This window comes from Apodemus sylvaticus, chromosome 10, assembly GCF_947179515.1.
Source record: "Apodemus sylvaticus chromosome 10, mApoSyl1.1, whole genome shotgun sequence".
In the NCBI taxonomy this organism is placed as follows: Eukaryota; Metazoa; Chordata; class Mammalia; order Rodentia; family Muridae; genus Apodemus; species Apodemus sylvaticus.
In genome coordinates, this window is record NC_067481.1 from 98,383,491 (window position 1) to 98,407,936 (window position 24,446).

Below are 24,446 nucleotides of genomic sequence, written 5' to 3' on the forward strand. Positions count from 1 at the left end.
GCAGGACCTCTCCCAATTTCCTCCTGTCCCCAGAAGAGCTCTGAAATAGCTTATATTCACTTTCCTTCCTGGACAGGGCACAACTGCTTTTCTGAAACCTATTTTCTCTCTGTCTTTCTAATGTCACTTGTATATTTATCAATCCTACTTCTGGGAACTGTGGATAGCATAAATCTACTTGAGCTAAGTATTTTTCTAACATCTATTTTTTTCTTTTGGAATTATTTTTTCGAGACAGGGTTTCTCGGTGTAGCCCTGGCTGTCCTGGGACTCACTCTGTAGACCAGGCTGGCCTCAAACTCAGAAATCCACCTGCCTCTGCCTTCCAGAGTGCTGGGATTACAGGCGTGAGCCACCACCACCCAGCTTTAACATCTATTTTTTTAAACCCTACTCCTCTCACCTGAAGCAGCTTATTTTGACTGTGGACAAATGCCCGTTTAGAATTCCCCTGTCCCATTGTGCTGTCACCACTAGTTCAAGATGGCATTAGGTAAACTCCTCTTCAGCCTAGCCTGTATTCCCTCAAATGCACCTCCTGCAACAATAGCCTCCACACAATAAAATTTATAGCTAGCACTAGCATTAATGTTAATTGTTGCTTACCATGCAGGGTACTGTTACTTTTCTTCTGTTTTCTGTGGAGCTCCACCAAGACAGCATTTCTCAGTGGGTCCCTTGGCCTCCATTTTCAGGCCCCTCATTCAGGTGCTGCTTGTAGCCATCCAGTGGCCATGGACAAACTGGGTTTACCTGGAAGGGAGGTTGGAAATGAGAGAGGCAGGGAGGGGGCTGGAGTGGGAAGAGCAGGGGAGAGAAGAATGAAGCCAAGACAAGGTTCTGATCAAGGCTTCAAGTTTAATATTTAGCTCTGTGTTTATATAGTGAGAACCCACAGACGCATCCTTTGTTTCAGTTAGATTATGTTGCAAAGCAAGGTCAGAGGGCAGTCTATTCTTCTAAGTTCTTGTAGGAAGTTGTACATGCAACCAGGCACATGACTCCACCTAGGTTGTTAGGCCCATTGTGGCAAGCACTCAAGGTCTGTTCAGCCTGCTCAAGGCTGGAAAAAAATCTGTTCAAGGCTGGGAAGGACACATTTGATCCTGATTTAACTTTGGTACCTGGTATCTCTCTAAAAAATTGTTCATTTTATCCAGATTTTCAAGTTTTGTTGAGTATAGGCCTTTGTAGTAGGACCTGATGATTTTTTGGATTTCTTCAGTTTCGTTTGTTACATCTCCCTTTTTAAATTCTGATTTTGTTAATTTTGATACTGTCTCTGTGCCCTCTGGTTAGTCCGGCTAAGGGGTTATTTATCTTGTTGATTTTCTCAAAGAACATTTTCCTGGTTTTGTTGATTCTTTGTATAGTTCTCTTTGTTTCTACTTGGTTGATTTTAGTCCTGAGTTGGTTAATTCCTGCAGTCTACTCCTCTTGGGTGTATTTGCTTCTTTTTGTTCTAGAACTTCTAGATGTACTGCTAAGCTACTAATGTATGCTCTCTCCATTTTTTTATAGAGGCACTCAGAGCTCTTAGTACTGCTTTCATTGTGTTCTATAAATTTGGATATGTTTTGCCTTCATTTTCATTAAATTTTAAAATGTCTTTAATTTCTTTCATGACCAAATTATAATTGAATAGAAAGTTGTTCAGCAAACATCCAATGGAAAAAAGATAGCCTTTTCAACAAATGGTGCTGGTTCAACTGGAGGTCAGCATGCAGAAGAATGCGAATTGATCCATCCTTGTCTCCTTGTACTAAGCTCAAATCCAAATGGATCAAGGACCTCCACATAAAGCCAGACTCTCTGAAGCTAATAGAAAAGAAACTGGGGAAGACCCTTGAGGACATCGGTACAGGGAGAAAGTTTCTGAACAGAACACCAATAGCGTATGCTCTAAGAGCAAGAATTGACAAATGGGACCTCATAAGGTTACAGAGTTTCTGTAAGGCAAAGGACACCATCAAGAGGACAGATCGGCAACCAACAAATTGGGAAAAGATCTTCACCAATCCTACATCAGATAGAGGGCTAATATCCAATATATATAAAGAACTCAAGAAGTTAGACTCCAGAAAACCAAACAACCCTATTAAAAAATGGGGTACAGAGTTAAACAAAGAATTCTCACCTGAAGAACTTCGGATGGCGGAGAAGCATCTTAAAAAATGCTCCACTTCATTAGTCATTAGGGAAATGCAAATCAAAACAACCCTAAGATTTCATCTTACACCAGTCAGAATGGCTAAGATTAAAAATTCAGGAGACAGCAGGTGTTGGAGAGGGTGCGGAGAAAGAGGAACACTCCTCCACTGCTGGTGGGGTTGCAAATTGGTACAACCACTCTGGAAAGCAGTCTGGCGGTTCCTCCGAAAACTGGGCACCTCACTTCCAGAAGATCCTGCTATACCACTCCTGGGCATATACCCAGAGGATTCCCCACCATGTAATAAGGATACATGCTCTACTATGTTCATAGCAGCCCTATTTATAATTGCCAGATGCTGGAAAGAACCCAGGTATCCCTCAACAGAAGAGTGGATACAAAAAATGTGGTATATCTACACAATGGAGTACTATTCAGCCATTAGAAACAATGAATTCATGAAATTCTTAGGCAAATGGATGGAGCTAGAGAACATCATACTAAGTGAGGTAACCCAGACTCAAAAGGTGAATCATGGTATGCACTCACTAATAAGTGGTTATTAACCTAGAAAACTGGAATACCCAAAACATAATCCACACATCAAATGAGATACAAGAAGAAAGCAGGAGTGGTCCCTGGTTCTGGAAAGACTCAGTGAAACAGTATTTGGCAAAACCAGAACGGGGAACTGGGAAGGGGTGGGAGGGAGGACAGGGGAAGAGAAGGGGGCTTACGGGACTTTCGGGGAGTGGGGGGGGGCTAGAAAAGGGGAAATCATTTGAAATGTAAATAAATTATATCAAATAAAAAAAAAAGACAATTAACATAAAAAAAAAAAAAAGAAAGTTGTTCAGCTTCCATGTGTATGTGGGCTTTCTGTTGTTATTGAAGACCAGCCATAGTCCATGGTGATCTGATAGAACACATGGGATTATTTCAATCTTCCTGTATCTGTTGAGGCCTGTTTGTGACCAGTTATATGGTCAGTTTTGGAGAAGGTAGCATAAGGTACTGAGAAGAAGGTATATTCTTTTGTTTTAGGATGAAATGTTTTATGGATATGAGTTAAAATCATTTGATTCATAACTTCTCTTAGTCTCACTGTGTCTCTGTTTTCATGATCTGTCCATTGGTGAGAGTAAGTCTCCCACTATTATTGTGTGAAGGTCAATGTACGCTTTCAGCTTAACAAAGTTTCTTTTATGAATGTAGGTGCCCTAGCTTTGGAGGCACAGTTGTTTAGAATTAAGTGTTCATCTTGGTAGATTTTTCCCTTTGATGAATATGAAATGTCCTTCCTTACTTTTTTTCCCTAACATTTTGTTGAAAGTTGATTTTATTAATTTTATTTATCATGAATATTAAAATGGCTATTCCAGCTTATTTGCTTGTAATTTTCTTCAGGCCTTTTACTCTGAGGTAGTGTCTGTTTTCATCATTGAGGTGCATTTCCTTTGTGCTGAAAAATGCTGGGTCCTGTTTATGTATGCAGACTGTTATCCTATGCCTTTTTATTGAGGAAATAAGTCCATTGATGTTCAGAGGTATTAAGGACCAGTGATTGTTGCTCTCTGTTATTTTTGTTATTTGAAGTAGAATTAAGTTCATGTGGCTATCTTCTCTTGAGTGTGTTGAAAGAAGATTAATTTCTTGAATTTTTTTAGTGTAGCACCCTCCTTGTGTTGGAGTTTTCCTTCTAGAATCCTCTGTAGGGCTGGGTTGGTAGCTAGGTATTGTTTGAATTTGGTTTTGTCCTGGGATATTTTGTTTTCGCCATCTATGTTGATTGAGAGTTTTGATGGCTATAGTAACCTGGGCTGGCATTTTTGTTCTCTTCGAGTCTATATGACACATGCCCAGGATGTGTCTTCTGGCTTTTAGAGTCTCTGTTTAGAAGTCTGGTGTAATTCTGATAGGGTCTGTCTTTATATGTTACTTGACCTTTTTCCCTTACTGCTTTTAATATTCATTGTTTTGTGCATTTTTCTATTTTGATTACTATGCAATGAGAGGAATTTCTTTTTTGGTCCAATCGATTTAGGATTCTGTAGGTTTTTTGTATGTTTATGATCATCTGTTTCTTTAGTCTACAGACATTTTTGTCTATAATTTTGTTGAAGATGTTTACTGGCTCTTTGAGATGGGAATCTTTGCTCTCTTCTATGCCCATTATCTTTAGGTTTGGTCTTTTCATTGTGTCCTGGATATCCTGGATATTGTGGGTTAGGAGCTTTTTGCATTATACATTTTCTTTGATTGTTGTGTCAATGTTTTCTATAGTATCTTCTGTGCCTGAGATTCTCTCTTCTATCCCTTGTATTCTGTTCATGATGCTTGTGTCTATGACTCCTGATCTCTTTTCTAGGTTTTCTATCTCCAGGGTTATCTCCCTTTGTGATTTCTGTACTGCTTCTATTTCCATTTTGGTTTTGTTCAATTCCTTTACCTATTTGGTTGTGTTTTCCTTTAATTCTTAAAGGGACTTATGCGTTTTCTTTTTAAGGCTTTCTACATGTTTACCTGTGTAATTTCTTTACGGGAGTTATTTATCCTTCTTAAAGTCCTCTATCATCTATCTATCATGTGAGATGAGAACTTAAATCTGAATCTTGTTTTTCTGATGTGTTAGTGCTTTCTGTGGTAGCAGAACTGGGTTCTGATGATGCCAAGCAGCCTTAGTTTTTGTGCTTATGTTCTTGCAGTTGCCTCTCACCATCTGGTTATCTCTGGTGTTAGCTGGTTTTGATGTCTCTGACTGGAGCTTGTCCCTCATGTGAGCCTGTGTGAGCCTATGTGAGCTTGTGAGCCTGAAAGCCTGTGGTCTTATATGGAAAGCACTTTGTTGAGACAATCTCTCCCTGTGTGTGATTAGGGAGAGATTGTGATCTTAAGTATGTCAGCACTCCTGGAAGACCAATTTTCTGTGATCTTAGATGTGTCAGCACTCCTTGGAGATCTGGTCTCTCTGGGGGCCACTGGTGTACATATAGTTGTGGCACAGGATGAACTCTGGGTCATAGATTCTGTATATTCTTTCTGAATTTTAGTAAGTTCTGATTAATTTTGCCTATCTTGTTGATTTTCTCAAAGAATTAACTCTTTGTTTCATTGATTCTTTGTATTTTTCTTTCTTTCTTTTTTATAGATTTTAGTCCTGAGTTTATTTCTTGCTGTTTATTTCTGTTAGGAGCAATTACTTCCTTTTGTTCTAGAACATTCAGGTGTGCTGTTAAGTAGCTAATATGAAATCTCTACAAATTTTTATGTAGACACTTAGTGCTAGGAACTTTCCTCTTAGCACTGCTTTCATTGTGTCCAATAAGTTTGGGTATGTTGTGCATTCATTTTCATTGAATTCCAATAAGTCATTAATTTTTTTTTATTTCTGCCTTGACCCATTTACTGGTCCTTCAGCAGAGAATTGTTCAGTTTTCATAAGTTTGTAGGCTTTATGTTGTTTCTGTTGTTGTTGAAATCCAGCTTTAGTATATAGTGGACTGTGGTGTGTGAGGGGGGTTATTTTAATTAATACAATTCTTGTATCTGTTGAACCTTGCTTTATGACCACTTATGCCATCAATTTTGGAAAAGGTTCCATGAGGTGCTGGGAAGAAGTTATGTTTTTTGTGTTTGGGTGAAGTGTTCTGTAGATATCTGTTAGGTCCATTGTGTCATTGTTTGTCAGTTCCAATATTTTTCTGGTTAGTTTCTGTCTGGATGACCTGTCCATTGGCAAGAGTGGGGTTTTGAAGTCTCCCACCATTAATGTGTGGTAATATGTGATTTAAGCTTTAATAGTGTTTCTTTTACAAATGTTGGTATTCTTGAGTTTGGGTCATAGATGTTCAGAATTGAGATGTAATCTTGATGGAAGTTTCCTTTGTTGACTATCAAGTGTCTTTCCCCATCTCTTTTGAATACCTTTGGATGGAAGTACTTTGTTAGATATTGGAATTCTATTTTGTTATATGTAAGATTTGGTATACCAGCTTGCTTCTTGGGTCCATTTGCTTGGAAAATATTTTTCCAACCATTAATCTGAGGTAATGTCTATCATGCGGAGGTGTGTTTCTTTTATGCAGCAAAAGAATGGATCCTGCTTTCAAATCCATGTTAGCCTGTGTCTCTTTATTGGGTGAATTTAGCCCATTGATATTGAGAGAAAGTAATGACCAATGTTTATGAATTTCTGTTATTTTATTGTTGTTGTTTTTGATGTTGGTGATGGTGGTGTGGTGGTAGTGGTAGTGGTAGTGGTAGTGATAGTAGTAGTAGTAGTAGTAGTAATTGTAGTAGTAGTACTGGTGGTGGTGGTTGTGGTGGTAGTAATAATGTGTGTATGTGTTTATGTTCCTTCTTTTGATTTTCCTGATCTTGTATTATTTATTTCCTATGTTTCATGGATGTATTTATTCCTCTTGGGCTTGTGTTTTTCTTCTAGTGCCGTCTGTTGCGCTGTGTTTATGGATAGATACTTTTAAATTTGACTTTGTCATGGAATAGCTTGTTTTCTCAATGTATTGTAATTGAAAGTTTTGATGGATATAATAGTCTGGGTTGGCATTTGTGGTCTTTTAGAATGTGCAAGGACCCTTCTGATTATGAGAATTTCTGTTGTGAAGTGAGATGTAATTCTAATAGGTCTGCCTTTATCTGTTACTTTGCCTTTTTTCTTGCAGCGTTTAATATTCTTTCTTTGTTCTCTGTGTTTAGTGTTTTGATTATTATGTGGTAGTACAGGGGACTTTTTCTTTTATTCCTATTATTCTTAGGTTTGGTTTTTTTTCACAGGTCCCCAGACTTAATGGATGTTTTGTGTCAGGAACTTTTTAGATTTAACATTTCTTCAACTGATGTACCATTTTTTCAATTATATTTTCTAAGACTGAGATTCTGTCTTCCATTTCTCATATTCTGTTGGTGATGCTTGTGTCATCAGTTCCTATTCTCTTTCCTAGGTTTCCCATCTCCAGGATTCTCTCAGTTTGTATTTTCTTTATTGCTTCGACTTTCATATTCAACTCTTGAACAATTTTATTAATTTCCGTCACCTGTTTGCTTATATTTTCCTGGATTTCTTTTCCTTAATTTTAAAAATTTACTTTAATAACAACTAAAAATATCAATAAATATAAAGATATAATTGAAAGAAATTTCCTGGATCTCTTTAAGAGATTTATTAATTTCCTCTTTAAGGGCCTCTATCATCTTCATAAGATTGAATTGAGGGTCATTTTCTTGTGCTTCAGTTTTGTTGGAATATCCAGGACATGCTGCACTAGGATAGGAGGGCTCTGGTGGTACCATATTCCCCTGGCTGTTGTTGATTGTGTTCTTATTCTGGTCTCTAGTCATCTGGGTTTGGGATTATTATACTTTTAGGTGCTGATTTCTGAATTTATGTTTGTAGAATGAATGTTTTGGATGCTTTTCCCTTACTTTTTTGTTTTCTCTCTGGTGTTCTGGCATGAATGTCATGATTTTAGAGACAAGTGGGTCTTCAGGTCCACTAGTGTGTCTCCACTGAAGTTTTGGCGGCCTGTGAGACCCCTGGGATTTTAGGTGCTTATATTGCCTCTGAAATTCTGGGATTTTGGTGGGGCCTGTGGTGTTCTGGATTCTAGTGTGGTCTCTAGTGTTTCAGGTACATGGGGTTTACTTCTACTTCACTGTTGGTCCACAGAGACCAGAAGCAAAGAAGGAAGATTATTGTCTTCCTGCTTTTAATTAGTTGCTTAGGGAGTCTAGCCTAGTGGGAAGGATGCTGCAGTTAATATCTGTCTGAGCCCCCAAACTTCCTTGCTGCAAAGAGGGTCAGGAGGAAGATCACCCACTCTTCACTTGCTCAGAACCCAACTAGGATTCTGACCTTTTCTCATCCTTAAAGACACAATTGTCCAATAGCTCCAAATTACTGAACACGGAGCAGTTGCAGCACTGAGCTGTCAGGTATTGTAATTAGTAGCATGGATGCTAGTTTCTTTACTAAAAGATTATGCTAACTTACCCGTGTTGAAGCACCAATACAGTGTCGAAATGCTTTTGAAATACTAAGGCTCCATTTGAGTTGAACAAAACAGTAACCAGCTATGTCTCATTAAAATCTAATTTGACTTTGTGTGTGTGCGTGTGCATGTGTGTGTGTGTGTGTGTGTGTGTGTGTGTGTGTGTGTGTATACAGTGTATGTGGAGACCAGAAGACAACTTTTAAGGGAATTCTTTCTCTCCTTCTATCATATGGATGTCAGGGGCTTGGACTCAGCTCATCAGGCTTGGGTTGAGTCTTTACATGTTGAGCCATCTCTCTGCCTCCTGCTATTTTTCTTTTTTTCCTATGAGGTGCTAAGGACTAGGGGAAAGACAGAGACAGTTAAACAGAGATGTACACAATATCAGGGAAGGGCCATCTATGTGTACATTAAGACAATGTATGTATTATTGTATGTATTTGTGGGGTACACATACCACAGTGTACATGTGGAAGACAAGAGATACTTGGAGTGTGTTTTCTACATACATACATACATACATACATACACACATGCATACACACAGAGAGAGAGAGAGAGAGAGAGAGAGAGAGAGAGAGAGAGAGAGAGAGAGAGAGAGAGAGAGAGAGGTAGTCAAGTCATTGTTAACACCTTTACAAGTGTTTTGGTTTTTAACTCAGGTTTTCAGGTTTAGTTGAATAAACACCTTTAGGCACCGAAACATCCTGCAGCCTGTGCATGCATAATTTATGTTGTATTCAGTGAAGTACAAGGATCAATCTGGTGTATACAGAATCACCTAGGCCTGACCATTAGAACCTGAGCTGATGACCACTATGGTAGGTGCTGACTCAACCAATCTAAAGCAGTCTTGCTTTTTTAAAGTATATATTTTGTTTTTCCAATTCATTTCATTTTATTTCTTTGGGTGTTCTAACTGAATGTGTGTATGTCAAATGTGGGCAGTGCCCACAGAGTCCAGAATAGGGATATATAGCACCTGGAGAAAGGTTATGCACTATTGCTAGCCACTGTGGGGGCTGGGAATTGAACCTGGGGCCTCTGGAAGATTAGCCAGTCTTTATAATTGTTGAAATATGTTCCCAACCCATTTGCAGTTTTTTTTAAACACGGCAATGTGTATAGTATGATTTGTTGGACTCACACCCTTAGGTTCATATATTTCTGCTTCTCTTCTTTATAGCTGGGCTTAAAATCTATGGAAGGCACCAACCTATCGAGTGTCTCCGAGTTCCTCCTTCTGGGACTTTCCAGGCAGCCCCAGCAGCAGCAGCAGCTCCTCTTCCTGCTCTTCCTCATCATGTACCTGGTCACTGTCCTGGGAAACCTGCTCATCATCCTGGCCATCAGCACAGACTCCCGCCTGCACACCCCCATGTACTTCTTCCTCAGCAACCTGTCCTTTGTGGATGTCTGCTTCTCCTCCACCACTGTCCCCAAGGTGCTGGCCATTCACATACTCAGAAATCAAGCCATTTCCTTTTCTGGGTGTCTCACACAGCTGTATTTTATCTGTGTGTTTGTGGACATGGACAATTTCCTGCTGGCTGTGATGGCCTATGACCGATTTGTGGCCATATGTCACCCTTTACACTACACAACAAAGATGACACATCAGCTCTGTGTCTTTCTTGTTTTGGGGTCATGGGTGGTAGCCATCCTGAATGCTCTGTTGCACACACTGCTCCTGGCTCGACTCTCCTTCTGTGGGGACAATGTGATCCCCCACTTCTTCTGTGAAGTGACTCCCCTGTTGAAACTCTCCTGCTCAGACACACATCTCAATGACCTGATGATTCTGGTTGTTGCAGGGCTGATAATGTTAGCCCCATTTGTTTGCATCCTTGTGTCTTATATTCTTATTTCTTGGGCTGTCCTGAGAGTCTCATCCACAGGAGGAAGATGGAAAGCCTTCTCTACCTGTGGCTCCCACCTGGCTGTGGTCTGCCTCTTCTATGGCACCATCACATCCCTGTATTTCAACCCCTCATCCTCTCACTCAGCTGGGAGGGACATGGCAGCTGCCATGATGTACACAGTGGTGACCCCCATGCTGAACCCTTTCATCTACAGCCTGAGGAACAGGGACATGAAAGGGGCTTTAAGGAAAGTGCTTACCATGAGATTTATATCTAAGCAGTAATGTAAAATGTGTGGAAAATCACCACGTGAACTAATGTCTATGAATCTTTCATGTTTTGTCAATTACCTGAAACTTATCACTTGTCTTTTGTAAGATAAGCATCTACTATCTATACCAGACACAGAGCCCAGGATACAAATCCTTTAAGTAAAAATATGAAAAAGAACTTTAGCAAATGTTGTTATGGGATTGTCATGTCAATGCCTTGGCAGAATGCACCATGTGCACCCTTGCACAGTGTTGGAGAAGAGCAAGGAGTCTCAATGGGACAACACTTATAAGAGATAAATGGTAAGCTCAAAACTGGGTCAGGTGTTGTTGGAATGGGGAATAGATTCCTGTCCCAGATGGGATGTGGTTTCCAAGTTGAGATGATTCTGAATGGCTGTCTTCATGCTGTTCACTACAAGACTGAGCTCTGATTGGCAAAGCAGCAGCAGCTACACACATCCACCAATTTCAGGGCAATGTGTATGCTGCTACTTTCTCGGCATCAGCAGATCCTCTACTCTTGAGTTCAGCTGTGCTTACAACATCTGCTGCTATCACTGTATCAAAGACCAATGTACTACTTATATTTTTTGTAATCCTCCATGTTCCTTGGCAGAGTACCAGCACCCAACTTGTAGTGTTCACGCCTCCTCTGGAAAACACAGCTGTTCATTCTTTCTCACCACAGAGACCTCAGCCTGAGCCAATCTCACAGGAAGATCAGACTTGGTGGGTTGAGAAGGGAGGGTTTGGTGCTCCAGGAAACCCTATTCCTGCAGCTCTTTTGGACTTACTATGTTATTCTTGTTTTCTGGGCATTATATAGTATATAACATTAAGGTGAAATAGATTGATTCAATAAAAATTAACTGTGCCTTCTACAATTCTAGTGTGCAGACATGTCAGGCCCTCTGCCCTCTTTTCCTGCTTCTGTCAGTGTGTGCTGATGTTCTCATGTAGGTACTATTTTGTTGTTGTTGTTGTTGTTGTTTTTGAGACAGAGTCTATGCAGGCCTGGCTCCTGGAATTGTCACTTATTAAAAATTTCATATGTTGGCTTTCAATTTTCATTTCATAGTAAAACTTTTAAAGTTAGTGCCTGTAACTTGGTTGCTGATCTTGTGCATTTTTGTTTCTTAGATTTTTATTTTTCAATTGTAATAAAAATTTTCATTCATTTTATTTTCTTTTATTTTCATTTTTCTTTGTTTCCTTCTGTCTTTGTCTCTCTCTTTCTCTCTTCCTTCCTTCCTTCTTTCCTTCCTTCCTTCCTTCCTTCCTTCCTTCCTTCCTTCCTCCCTTCCTTCCTTCCTTCCTTCCACATTCACCAAGTTTATTTTTTCTTTTTACCATACACACTGAAGCATGGCCTTCCATTGGATTGTGGTCGAGTTAGAGGCTACACTCTTAAAGAAAACTGACCCCTCCCCTCCTAGTTGCTGACACTTGCCAACAGCTCTCCAGCTAGGGGCCAGCAGTGAGACTCAAACCCACTTCCTCTGCTGCTTGTGTCTAGCTTCTGCTTACAAATGTCTCACATATGTTGTCCTCCACTGAGAGCCTGTGTGTGCAGCTGGGTCCAACAGACATCTACAAACTCCATTCTTACACTTTTTATGGTGAAAGTTGGTAGGACGTCTGAGATGTATCAATGATTATTTTCAAAGAAACTTGAGACATCTTCAGCCATTATTTCTAAAAGCAATCCCCTCACTCCTTCCTGTGCCTTCCCTGTAGAGTCCAGCCCTGTATGTGCAGCAGCACTGCCTGCCTCCACCCTCCCTCCATTGTCCTCTTCCTCCCTCTCCATGTCTCAGCTCTCACTCTCCCTCCCTCTGTCTTCTGGTTTGCTCACTCGTTCTTCTTCCAGGTGAAGTCTGCTGATGGCTTCTGATGAGCTGTTTATTTTGATCAGGATCTTCCTGATTCCATAATCTCCACCTGATCCCTGCTTTTCTCACTTTTCCTGTTTCCTGAGTCTCTGAAATGGCATTTTGTCCAATTATCATTTAGTTTTGTTTTATACTTGCTTGCTTGTTGTTTGCTTACTGTGCATGTTTTCTGGTCAGGGAGCATGTCTGCCTGCTATGCTCACTCTAAATATGTCTGTCTACATAGTGAGTTCCAAGAAAGGGACTCTATGGATACCCTGTCTCAGAAAGTGAGAGACAGAGACAGAGAAACCTCTATTTCAATATATATGTATATTGAAGGGAAAATATTTGAAGTATCAGAAAAACAATTCTACTACTCATTTGATCTGATGCTTTATCTTCTCATAAGCATGTGTGACATACAATATTGAAGCAGGAAAATGGTTCATTAAAAGGGAAATGCCTTCTGCAATCCCAGTATCCAGCATTACACTCTTTATCCCTTTCTGTCATGTTTACAGAAATTGGCTCAGATAACTTTACTCAAATAGTAGTCTGCATCTAAGCTCTCAACAGTTATTTTATAAAACAGGTTTCTATATTACTGCAAGTCTTCACACTTTTATTTTTATTAATTGTATGTATGTCCACTCCTTAGTTATTCTATATCTCCTTTAAATAATAAAAATGTATAGTATGTTTTGAATTTACTTTGAATGTGACTAAAAAGAAGCTGAGGCAGTATCACAGACCTACAATACCAGCACCAGGGTGCTGAGTGAGTAGGATCACAAGTTTGTGGCCAGTCTGGTTATATCATGGATTCTGGGTCATGTACTACACTGTGAAATTCTGTTCCAAAAACCAAACAAACAAAACTAATTTGAAACATATGATATATTTTCTCCTCAACTTTTACCTTCAGCATATTTAAGATGACACCTGATTCAGTGAAGTAATTGTAACTCCAGTTGTAATCAGTTGAGCTTCCTGCCTTCATAGGTCCTTTTTTTCATTTTTATTTTTTTCATTTTTATTGAATATAATCTTCATTTACATTTCAAATGTTATACCCTTTCCCTGTTCCCCTCTCCCAGAAAACCACAACCCATCCTCCTATCCCTGCCTCCAAGAAGATGCCCCTCTACCCAACCCACTCCCACATACCCCCCTCAATTTCCCCACGCTGGTGTATCTCTTGAGCCTTCATAGGACCAAGGACCTCTCCTCCCACAAGGCATTCTTCTGCCACACTTTTGGCTGGAACCATGTGTAACACTTGATTGATGGCTTAGTCCCTGGGGCATCTGGTTGGCTGACATTGTCGTTCTTCCCATGGGGCTGCAAACCCCTTTAGCTCCTCTAGTCCTCCATCCAACTCCTCCATTTGGGGACCCCACACTCAGTCCAATGGTTGACTGCTAGCATCTGCCTCTGTATCTGTAAGACTCCGGCAGGGCCCCTCCAGAGATAACCATGACAGGCTCCTTTTAGTATGCACTTCTTGCCGTCCATAATAGTGTTGTGGTTTGGTGACTGTTTATAGGATGAATCCCCAGGTAGGGCAGTCTTTGGGTGGCCTTTCCTTCAGTTTCTGCTCCATACTTTGTCTCCATAATTGCTCCTGTGAGTATTTTGTTCCCTTTCTCAGAAAAACCAAAGCATCCACACTTTGGTCTTCCTTCTTATTGAGCTTCCTGTGGTCTGTGAATTGTAACTTGTTTATTTTGAGCTTTTGTGCTAATATCCACTTATCATTGCTACCCAGCAACCACCCAAACCCCTGCCTTCCTCAGTACCACTCCCCTTCCATTCCTTCATCCCCTTCCTCCCCCTGTCCTTTCTACTGGGGCAGACTCTTGCCAGTTCTGCCACAATGAAGACACAGATTCCTGATACATTCTAGAGAACCAGCTGCACTCAGGGCATTTGGTAAGACACCCCTCCCACCTCTGGAGTCCCAGAGCTGCTGCTAGGGGTCTGGTGGGACTGCTACCTAGTAACCACCAAACCCCCAGCCTTCCTGAATACCACTCCTCTTCCATTCCTTCTGCCCCACAATCTGCCTGTCTTTTCTGCTAGGGCAGACTCTTGCCAGCTCTGCCATAGTGAAGACACCATTTCCTGATACATCACAGAGAACCAGCTGCAGTCAGGCATTTGGAGTATGGAGAGGCTTGGGAGCACAGTGCACCATATCCAGGTGGAGCAGGTAGATAGTTTACCTCCCAGGACAGTGGAGAGGCCTGTGAGTACAGAGCCAATCCTGGGCCACAGAGCTACATACACAAACACCACCACAGGAGAGCTGGTCTCCCAGGAGTGCCAACATATCTGTGTGCACAGAGAACTGGAATCCCAGGAGTACAGATACACAGGCTTGCAGGACAGATAAGCCACAATCCAAGACATTGAGACCAGCTAACTCCAGAGATAACCAGATGTCAAAAGGCAAACACAAGAACATTACCACTAGAAACCAAGGCAACATGGCACCATCTGAATCCCAGTTATCCCACAACAGAAAACCCTGGATACCCCAACACACTGGAAAATCAAGAGCTAGATTTAAAATCACATATCATGATGCTGACAGAGGACTTCAAGAAGGATATAAATAACTCCCTTAAAAAATAAAGGAGAACATGGTTCAACAGGTAGGGAAACACAAAAATCCATTAATGAATTTCAGGAAAACACAAACAATCAAGTGAAGGAAGTGAACAAAGCCAACCAGGATCTAAAAATGGAAGTAGAAACAATAAAGAAATCACAAAGGGAGACAACTCTGGAGATAGAAGACCTTGGAAAGAAAACAGGAGTCATAGATGCAAGCACCAATGACAGAATACAAGAGATAGAAGAAAGAATCTCAGGTGCTGAAGATACCAGAGAAAACATTGACTCAACAGTCAAAGAAAATACAAAATCAAAAAGCTTGTAACCCAAAACATCCAGGAAATCCAGGACACAATGAGAAGATCAAACTTAAGGATTATAGGCATAGAAGAGAGGGAAGATTTACAATTTAAAGGGCCAGTAAATATCTTCAACAAAATTACAGTAGAAAACTTCCCTAACCTAAAGAAAAGGATGCCTATTAACATACAAGAAGCCTACAGAACTCCAAACAGACTGGACGAGAACAGAAATTCATCCAATCACATAAAGATCAAAACACTAAATGCACTAAACAAAGAATATTAAAAGCAATAAGGGAAAAGGGTCAAATAACATTTAAATGCAGACCTATCAGAATTATGCCAGACTTCTCACCAAAAACTATGATAGCTAGAAGATCCTGGACAGATGTCATACAGACCCTAAGAGAACATAAATGTCCAACCAGACTACTATACCCAGCAAAACTCTCAATTACCATAGATGGAGAAAACAAAACATTCCATGACAAAGGCAAATTTACACAATATCTTTCCACAAATCCAGTTCTACAGAGGTTAATGGGTGGAAAGTACCAACAAAAGGTAGGAAACTACACCCTAGAAAAAGCAATTAAGTAATCTTCTTTGAGCAACCCAAAAGATGAAAGCACACAACCAGAATTTCACCTTTAACAAAGAAGATAACAGTAAGTAACAATCACTTTTCTTTAATATCTCTTCATATCAATGGTCTCAATTCCCCCAATAAAAAGACAGAGATTAACAGGCTGGATATGTAAATAGGATCCAATATTTTCCTCCATACGAGAAACCCCGCCTCAGTGACAAAGACACTTATTACCTCAGAGTCAAAGGATAGAAAACAATTTTCCAAGCAAATGGTCCCAAGAAACAAGCTGGAGTAGCCATACTTACATAGTATAAAATTGACTTTCAACCAAAAGTTGTCAAAAAAGATAAGGCAGGACACTTCATACTTATCAAAGGAAAAATCTACCAAGATGAACTCTCAATTCAATATACCACATTTCCTGTATCCATTCCTCCTTTGAAGGACATCTGGGTTCTTTCCAGCTTCTGGCTATTATAAATAAGGCTGCTATGAACATAATGGAGCATGTGTCTTTATTGCATGCCGGGGAATCCTTTGGGCATATGCCCAGGAGAGGTATAGCAGGGTCCTCCGGAAGTGTCATGTCCAGTTTTCTGAGGAACCGCCAGACTGATTTCCAAAGTGGTTGTACCATCTTACAGCCCCACCTGCAGTGGAGGAGTGTTCCTCTTTCTCCACATCCTCGCCAACACCTGCTGTCTCCTGAGCTTTTTACCTTAGCCATTCTGACTAGTGTAAGGTGAAATCTCAGGGTTGCTTTGATTTGCATTTCCCTAATGACTAATGATGTTGAGCACTTCTTAAGGTGCCTCTCAGCCATCCGAATTTTTTCAGGTGAAAATTCTTTGTTTAGATCTGTACTCCATTTTTAATAGGGTAATTTGGTTCCCTGGGGTCTAACTTCTTGAGTTCTTTGTATATATTGGATATTAGCCCTCTCTCAGATGTAGGGTTTGTGAATATCCTTTTCCAATTTGATGGTTGCCGTTTTGTCCTTTTAACAGTGTCCTTTGCCTTACAGAAACTTTGTAATTTTATGAGGTCCCATTTGTCAATTCTTGATCTTAGAGCATAAGCTATTGCTGATCTGTTCAGGAACTTTTCCCCTGTGCCCATGTCCTCAAGGGTCTTCCCCAGTTTCTTTTCTATTAGTTTCAGTGTGTCTGGTTTTACATGGAGGTCCTTGAATGGGGAACTGAGTCGATTGATGTTGAGAGATATTAGGGACCATGATTGTTGCTTCCTGTTATTTTTGTTGTTAGAGGTGGAATTATGTTTGTGTATTTCTTTATGGCTAGATTAGAGAAAAGATGTTGTTTAAATTTGGTTTTGTCTTGGAATATCTTGGTTTCTCCTTCTATTATGGTAGTTGAGAGTTTTGCTAGTTATAGTAGCCTGGGATGGCATTTTTCCTTCTCTTAGGGTCTTTATGACCTCTTCCCAAGATCCTCTGGCTTTTAGAGTCTCTGTTGTGCTATAATTCTTATAGGTCTGCTGTTTTATGTTTCTTGATTATTTTCCCTTCTGCTTTCAACATTCTTTCTTTGTTCTGTGCACTTGGTGTTTTAATCATTATTTGGCAAGAGGAATTTCTTTCCTGATTCTATGCATTTGTTTTTCTGTAGGCTTCTTATATATTAATGGGCATCACTTTTTTAGGTTAGGAATGTTTTTCTTCTATACTTATGTTGAAGATTTTGCTGGACCTTTGAGTTGGAAATCTGTATTCTCTTCTATACCAATTATTCTTAAGTTCAGTCTTTACATTGTGTCCTGGATTTCTTGAATGTTTTGAGTTAGGAACTTTTTGCTATTTGTATTTTCCTTGGCTGTTATCTTGATGTCTTCTATGGCATCTTCTACACCTGGGATTCTTTTCTATTCCTTGCATTCTGTTGGCAATGCTTGTGTCTGTGACCCTTGCTCTCTTTCCTAGGTTTTCTATCTCCAGGGTTTTCTATCCCTCTTTCCTGTGTTTTCTTTAATGTTTTTATTTACATTTTTAGATCCTGGATGGTTTTGTTCAGTTCCTTCACCTGTTTGTGTTCTGCTGTATTTCTTAAGGGCGTTTTTTGTGTTTCCTCTTTAAGGGCTTCTAATTGTTTACTTGTGTTCTCCCATAATTCTTTTATTTTTTTAGGTATGTATTTATTTTTCTCAGATATATTCTTTATTTACATTTCAAATGTTGTCCCCTTTCCTGGTCCCCCCCAAATCCCCTCACCCATTCCCTCAACCCCTGCTCACTAATCCCCTACTCCTGCTTCCCTGTCCTGGTATTCCTTTACACTGGGGCATCTAGTCTTTTCAGGACCAAGGACCTCTCCTCCCTTTGAAGTCTTAACAAGGCCATCCTCTGCTGCATGTGCATCTGGAGCCATGGGTCCCTCAATGTGTACTCCTTGGTTCAATGTTTAGTTTCTGGGGGCTCTGGGGATACTGGGTAGTTCAAATTGTTGTTCCTCCTATGGTGCTGTAAACCTCTTTGCCTTCTTGGGTCATTTCTCTAGATCCTTCATAATATTTACAAATTTGAAAATCATGAATTTATCTGGTTCAACTTAGTATGGCCAGTTAGTGACCAGTTTATATTCATTGTTTACTTTTTAAGTCAGAATTTTCATTTGACATTTCCTCATTTTGGGCTCTTCATTCCCTACTTGTTTTGGCATTGTCTTCATACTTTTGTTCACTTCTTCAATATTGCTCTCCATTCCATCTGCCAACATTTTTACAGGCTACTTGGAACTATTTTTATTAAAAATGGTTTCTGCTCTTTCCATAAAACATCTGTTGCTTGCTACTATGCTGTAAAGTCGTACATATATATTCACATAAAAGCCTGTTTCTTTGCAATCTTTCATTTTGCTGCTGAAAACTGGATATTTTGGAAATAAATCACTACACAGTAAGGTTCTGGTTCCCTTACTGTGTTTGTTCTTGCTATTGCATGTTTGCTTATTGTTGGTTGGGTTATCTTACGCAGTCTATCCCTGTAACACTGGGAATCCTCTGATGAGGCACCTCATGAGAAACAGCTTTCAGTCAGCCTGTCATCACCCTGGTATGGTTCTGAAGTTAGTGAACATCTCTACCACTTTGCTGACCACATGAACTGATAAACTCTAATACTTTACACCAGGCTGATTTACCCTATTGGTAGAAACAAAGTCCATTAAAGCATCTGACCTAAAGGTGGTTCAAATGTAAGAGCAATGATTGCTTTTTCAGAGGACCAGGGTTTGATTCCCAGCACCTACATTGCAACTCACAACCATCACTAACACCATTTCTTTTATATATTTTTTTTATTTTCTATATTCTTTGTTTACAATCCAAAAGCTTTCCCCTTTCCCAGTTCCCCCCTCCCCATATGTCCCATAAGTCCTCTTCTCTCCATCTATTCTCCTATCTTTCCCCTTCCCTTTTCTCTGTCCTGGAACTCCCCTACAATGCTGGATCAAGCCTTTCTAGGATTAGGGCCTCTTCTTCCTTCTTCATGGGAATCATTTGATATGCTAATTGTATCTTCAGTATTCAGAGTTTCAGGGCTAATTAATATCCACTTATCAATGATTGCATTCTATGTGCATTCTTTTGTGATTGCATTACCTCGCTTAGGATGATATTTTCCAGTTCCATCCATTTGCCTAAAAAATTCATAAATTCATTGTTTTTAATTGCTGAATAGTACTCCATTGTGTATATATACCACATTTTCTGTATCCATTCCTCCATTGAGGGATATCTGGGTTCTTTCCAGCTTCTGGCTATTATAAATAAGGCTGCTATGAACATAGTGGAGCATGTGTCCTTATTGCATGCTGGGGAATTCTCTGGGTATATGCCCAGGAGAGGTATAGCAGGGTCCTCCAGGTCCAGTTTTCTTAGGAACCGCCAGACTGATTTCCATAGTGGTTGTACCATCCTACAATCCCACCAGCAGTAAAGGAGACTACACCATTTCTAAGAGATCTGTCATCCTCTCCTGGTCTCCATGGGTACCAGACATTCATGTGATGTCGAACACTCACAAAGGGGTCTCTGTGACCTGTTCATGAGCTTAAGGCCAGCAGAGCACCAATCCAAGGACAAATTCACAAAGGCAGTTTAATAGTTCAACATGACTCAGTAGGGTGTGTTGGTACAACCGTTGAGATTCTGATAGCAAGTAGGTATTTTAAGCACATTTAAGAAAGGAAAATTGAAAAAAAAAGTTTTTGGATATAACTAACTCAATCCCATGTGCACAGCAAAAGCACAGGACTACATGGAAACTCAAAGTAAAAGTGACATCTTCCATAAAGATAGGATCCATCGATTAACTAAGGAAACAGGCTAAAGATAAATAAGGTCATGATGAGGACATGGTGAGAGGCCAGTGCTGTAGATTCAAAAAAGTTCAAGATAAGGGTTTGGGTGACAAATGTTGACTGGCCACTCACAGAGCCAAAAGGCTATTAACACATCCTCTTTCAGCTTTCTGGTTGAAAAACAGCTTATACACTTCTCCTTTTCCATAGACAACCCTGTGTGTTTAACATTTATGGCTCTTTGGGGTTTATTTGTTAGTACAAGGGCCTCCAATATACTCATACAGATAAATTTTTTAAAACATTAAAAATCTAATAAGATTGTATAGCATCTTTACCAAGAACACTTTCTGAGGTTATTGTTGGTGTATGTTCTGACCCTCTGGACACCTCTCCAAGGTAGCATGTGTGTGTGTGTGTGTGTGTGTGTGTGTGTGTGTGTGTGTATTGACCAGGATGTCCTTGACTCTGGATCATCCTTCCTCAGTCTCCCTGAGGAGACTTAGTCAAGTACAAACAGGCATTGTATCACTTCAATAAACCCCTTAAAATTATGCTCAAGCAGGTCACGAGGCCATCTTTTGCATCATCTTCAGAAGTTCTGAAATTCCTCTTCTTAAAAATTTTGACCCAGAAAAGGGGAAATCATTTGAAATGTAAATTTAAAAAATATATCAATAAAGAAAAAATGTAAAAAAAATTTAAAAAAAGAATATGGATACCTATTGCTTTGATGTAATTCAGAATGAATACACCCCCTGCTATGTAAAGAAGGGGATAATAGGAAATGTTTTGGAAATAACGAATGATCTTGGAAGACCACAGTAGACTTGAAGAACACTTGATGGTCTGGAACAGAGTCCATTGGGCCAGAAGAATAGACAATAGATTATATAAATAATTGATATTTATGGAATCAAAATAAAGGATGATGGTGTGCCTTCTACATAAATGATAATTAACTGAGATAAATTTAGAGGGAAAAACAGGAATATATGGCACAGTGGCTCAAGGCTAATACAACTGCAGAGTTCCTATGGTGGACACCATGTAATGCTTAAACAATAATTATACATGACCACACACAAAAGGTGAGGTCAGCATAGCTAAAGAAAAGTATGTCCCATTGTTGCAACTTTTCACCATAACTCAAGAATAATCCTTCCCTCCATTAAAATTTGTCCATAGAATAGTCACTCCAAACTTCCATGATGCACCTCTCCTGAGAAGTTTGTCCCCACTTTGTTGAATACAAATGCCCTTTTCTTTGTTTTCTTTTCTAACCCACCTTTAAGTCTAAGTAAGTGTGAACTGTTTTCTTAATAAACCTTACATGTTATTAGTTATTTAACAAACTAATAAACTCTAACTTTGCTTGATTATTCTTCCTAAAACTCTTAAAAACATTTTTAATTAGAGTGTCTGTGTGTGTGAAAAAAATTAATAAAGAAAGTAAAGAATTTAAAAAAAATAACCCAGGATGTCCACGGACTAGTGATCCTCCTCCCTCAGCATCCTTGTGCTGGTATTGTAGGACTGTGATACCACAGAAACTTTATTCATTGCTTTCAAAATAAATTTCAAAATATACTGTACTTTTTCTGTTTTAAAGGAGAAATAGAATTATTAGGAAGTGGGCATACATAAAATGAAAATAAAACTGTAAAGACTTGAAGTAATTCTGAAAACCTGTTTTATGAAATAACTGTTGAGAACTTAGATGCAGATTACTATTTGAGTAAAATTATCTCGGCCCGTTTACATAAACATAACAGAAAGGGACAATGGAGGGAGGGTGGAGTCAGGCAGTGCTACCAGAAACATACAGGACAGGACTCTACAGGAATTGTTTTTAGAAATAATGGCTAAAAGTGTCTCAATTTTTTTAAAACAATAATTGATATATCTCAGAAGTCCTACTAACTTTCACCATAAAGAGTGTAAGAACTAGAGGTCGTAGATGTCTTCTGGGCCCAGCTGCACACACAGGCTCACAGCAGAGTGAAAACATATATGAGACACGTGTAAGGCAAGCCTAGGCACAAGCAGCAGAGGAAGGGCCTATGAAGTCTCAATGGTAGCCTGAAGCTGGAGAGCTGTTGGCAAGGGTTAGCCACTAGGAAAGGAAGATTCAGTTTTCTTTAAGAGTGCAATCTCTTTAACTGGACTACAGTAAAGGCCATATGTAGGAGTATATAGCAGCACAAGTTAAAATTGGTGGGGGTGAAAGAAAGAAAGAAAGGAAGAGGGGAGGGAGGGAGGTGGGAAGTGCTGGACAGAGGGAAGGTGGGAGAGAAGGGGGGGGAGTAACAGAAAGGAGCAAAGAAATAATGAAAAGAAAAGAAAATGAATGAAAATTTCCATTTCAACTGTAAAGTAAAAATCTTAGAAATAAAAATACATAAGATCAGCAAAAACCAAGTTAAAGATACTAACTTTGAAATTTTTACTATGAAATGAAAATTGAAAGGTGATATTTACTATTTTTACTAAATAAAAGTTCCAGAAAAGCCAGGGCTGCATAGAGAGACTCCATCTCAAGCAAAACAATAACAATAAAATAGTAGCTTCATGAGAACACCAGCAAACTATTTATATCCTAGGTTCAGTATATAGAAGAGAGAGTAGATGCTTTTCTTACCAAAGACAAGTGCTAAGTTTCAGCAAATTGACAAAACATGAAGGATTCTCAGACATTTGTTCCCTCTGTGAAGTTCAACACTTCCCACATTACCACTTAGATGGAAATCTCATAGTAAGCACTTTCCTTAAAGCCCCTTTCATGTCCCTGTTCCTCAGGCTGTAGATGAAAGGGTTCAGCATGGGGGTCACCACTGTAAACATCATGGCAGCTGCCATGTCCCTCCCAGCTGAGTGAGAGGATGAGGGGTTGAAATACAGGGATATGATAGTGCCATAGAAGAGGCAGACCACAGCCAGGTGGGAGCCACAGGTGGAGAAGGCTTTCCATCCTCCCCTAGGGGATGAGACTCTAAATACTGCATAGGTGATGTACATGTATGAGATCAAAATGCAGACAAATGGGGTGACCATGATGACAGCTCCCTCTGTATGAATCATCAGCTCGTTGAGATGTGTATCTGAGCAGGAAAGTTTCAAGAGAGGAGTCATATCACAGAAGAAGTGTGGAATGATATTGTTCCCACAGAAGGAGAGTCGACCTATGAGAAGTGTGTGCAACAGACAATTCAGGTTAGCTACCAACCATGATCCCACAACAAGAAGTGTACAGAGGGGATAGGTCATCTTTGCCATGTACTGTAAAGGGTGGCATATGGCCACAAATCTGTCATAGGCCATCACAGCCAGCAAGAAATTGTCCATGTCAGCAGACACACAGAGAAAATACAGCTGCGTGAGACACCCCGAGAAAGAAATGGTCTGACTCCCAAGTATGTATATGGACAGGACCTTGGGGACAGTGGTGGAGGTGAAGCAGACATCCACAAAGGACAGGTTGCTGAGGAAGAAGTACATGGGGGTGTGCAGGCGGGAGTCTGTGCTGATGGCCAGGATGATGAGCAGGTTTCCCAGGACAGTAGCCAGGTACATGATGAGGAAGAGCAGGAAGAGGAGCTGCTGCTGCTGGGGCTGCCTGGAGAGTCCCAGGAGGAGGAATTCAGAGATGCTCGACTGGTTGATGCTGCTCATGAGTATGAGCCCAGCTACAGAAAGGAGAAGCAGAGGTCAGAAGCCTGTCTTTAGATTTGGATGCTACAACCAGGTTCAGATTAATCCTGCATTAGAATTTCTGAATTCAGATCCCCTCCTATTTTCCACATATTCAATTTACAAATTTGAGTTTTAGTTTGTGTTGGTTCCCCAGAGTCACCGGTTTAGTTATATTGAATATAATATAAAAGCATTCCTGCAAATGCACCACTCTCACCTGTATCTGGTAACATTTCCAGTCTTCTGCCCACTCCTTAGAAGCTTAAAGGAGAAGAGAAGTAGCCAGCTCCAACTGGTAGACCTGTGACTCCTGCTGCTCACCCTATATAGAAACAAGTAAGAATCACATGTTGCAGAACAAACACTGGCATCTCTACTACTCTGAAAATATCTGGACAGGCCAGTTCTGTTGCTTTTACCTTGGAGTTGCTAGGCAATAGCATTTGTTATTCTAAGTAATGGAAAGTCTGGGGAATATAGAAAGTTTCTGAGAAGGTGAAGAGTGGACGATCACTATCCCAGCGCTCTGTATCACAAGGAGATATGGGAAAATCAGAAAGATATATACTGCAGCACGGATTTCCACGGGGGATAGACTCCCTAAATATCTCATTAAAGACCAGCAGAAAGGAGTTGTGTAAGCCAGCTCTTGGTCCCTCTTGACCAACAACAATGAAATAAATCATCTAAGCTCACAGTCAGAACTTGGGGATGAAGCAATCTGTGTGTAGACAAGTCCCAGAGAAAATT

General features: G+C 40.0%; 2 protein-coding genes across 2 annotated transcripts; one reads left to right on the top strand and one right to left on the bottom strand.

Moving 5' to 3' along the window:
• The first annotated feature begins 9,364 nt into the window (after window positions 1–9,364).
• Window positions 9,365–10,309, top strand: LOC127693436 (olfactory receptor 1361-like). The gene has a single exon (XM_052194280.1). It carries the CDS (start codon window positions 9,365–9,367, stop codon window positions 10,307–10,309), a length of 945 nt encoding a protein of 314 aa, XP_052050240.1.
• A 12,424-nt stretch (window positions 10,310–22,733) lies between these two features.
• LOC127694505 (olfactory receptor 1361-like) lies at window positions 22,734–23,675 on the bottom strand. The gene has a single exon (XM_052196001.1). It carries the CDS (start codon window positions 23,673–23,675, stop codon window positions 22,734–22,736), a length of 942 nt encoding a protein of 313 aa, XP_052051961.1.
• Between the last annotated feature and the right edge of the window lie 771 nt (window positions 23,676–24,446).

Coding starts and splice junctions, on each gene's coding strand:
- LOC127694505 (XM_052196001.1), bottom strand. CDS start 23,675: ATGAGCAGCATCAACCAGTCGAGCATCTCTGAATTCCTCCTCCTGGGA.
- LOC127693436 (XM_052194280.1), top strand. CDS start 9,365: ATGGAAGGCACCAACCTATCGAGTGTCTCCGAGTTCCTCCTTCTGGGA.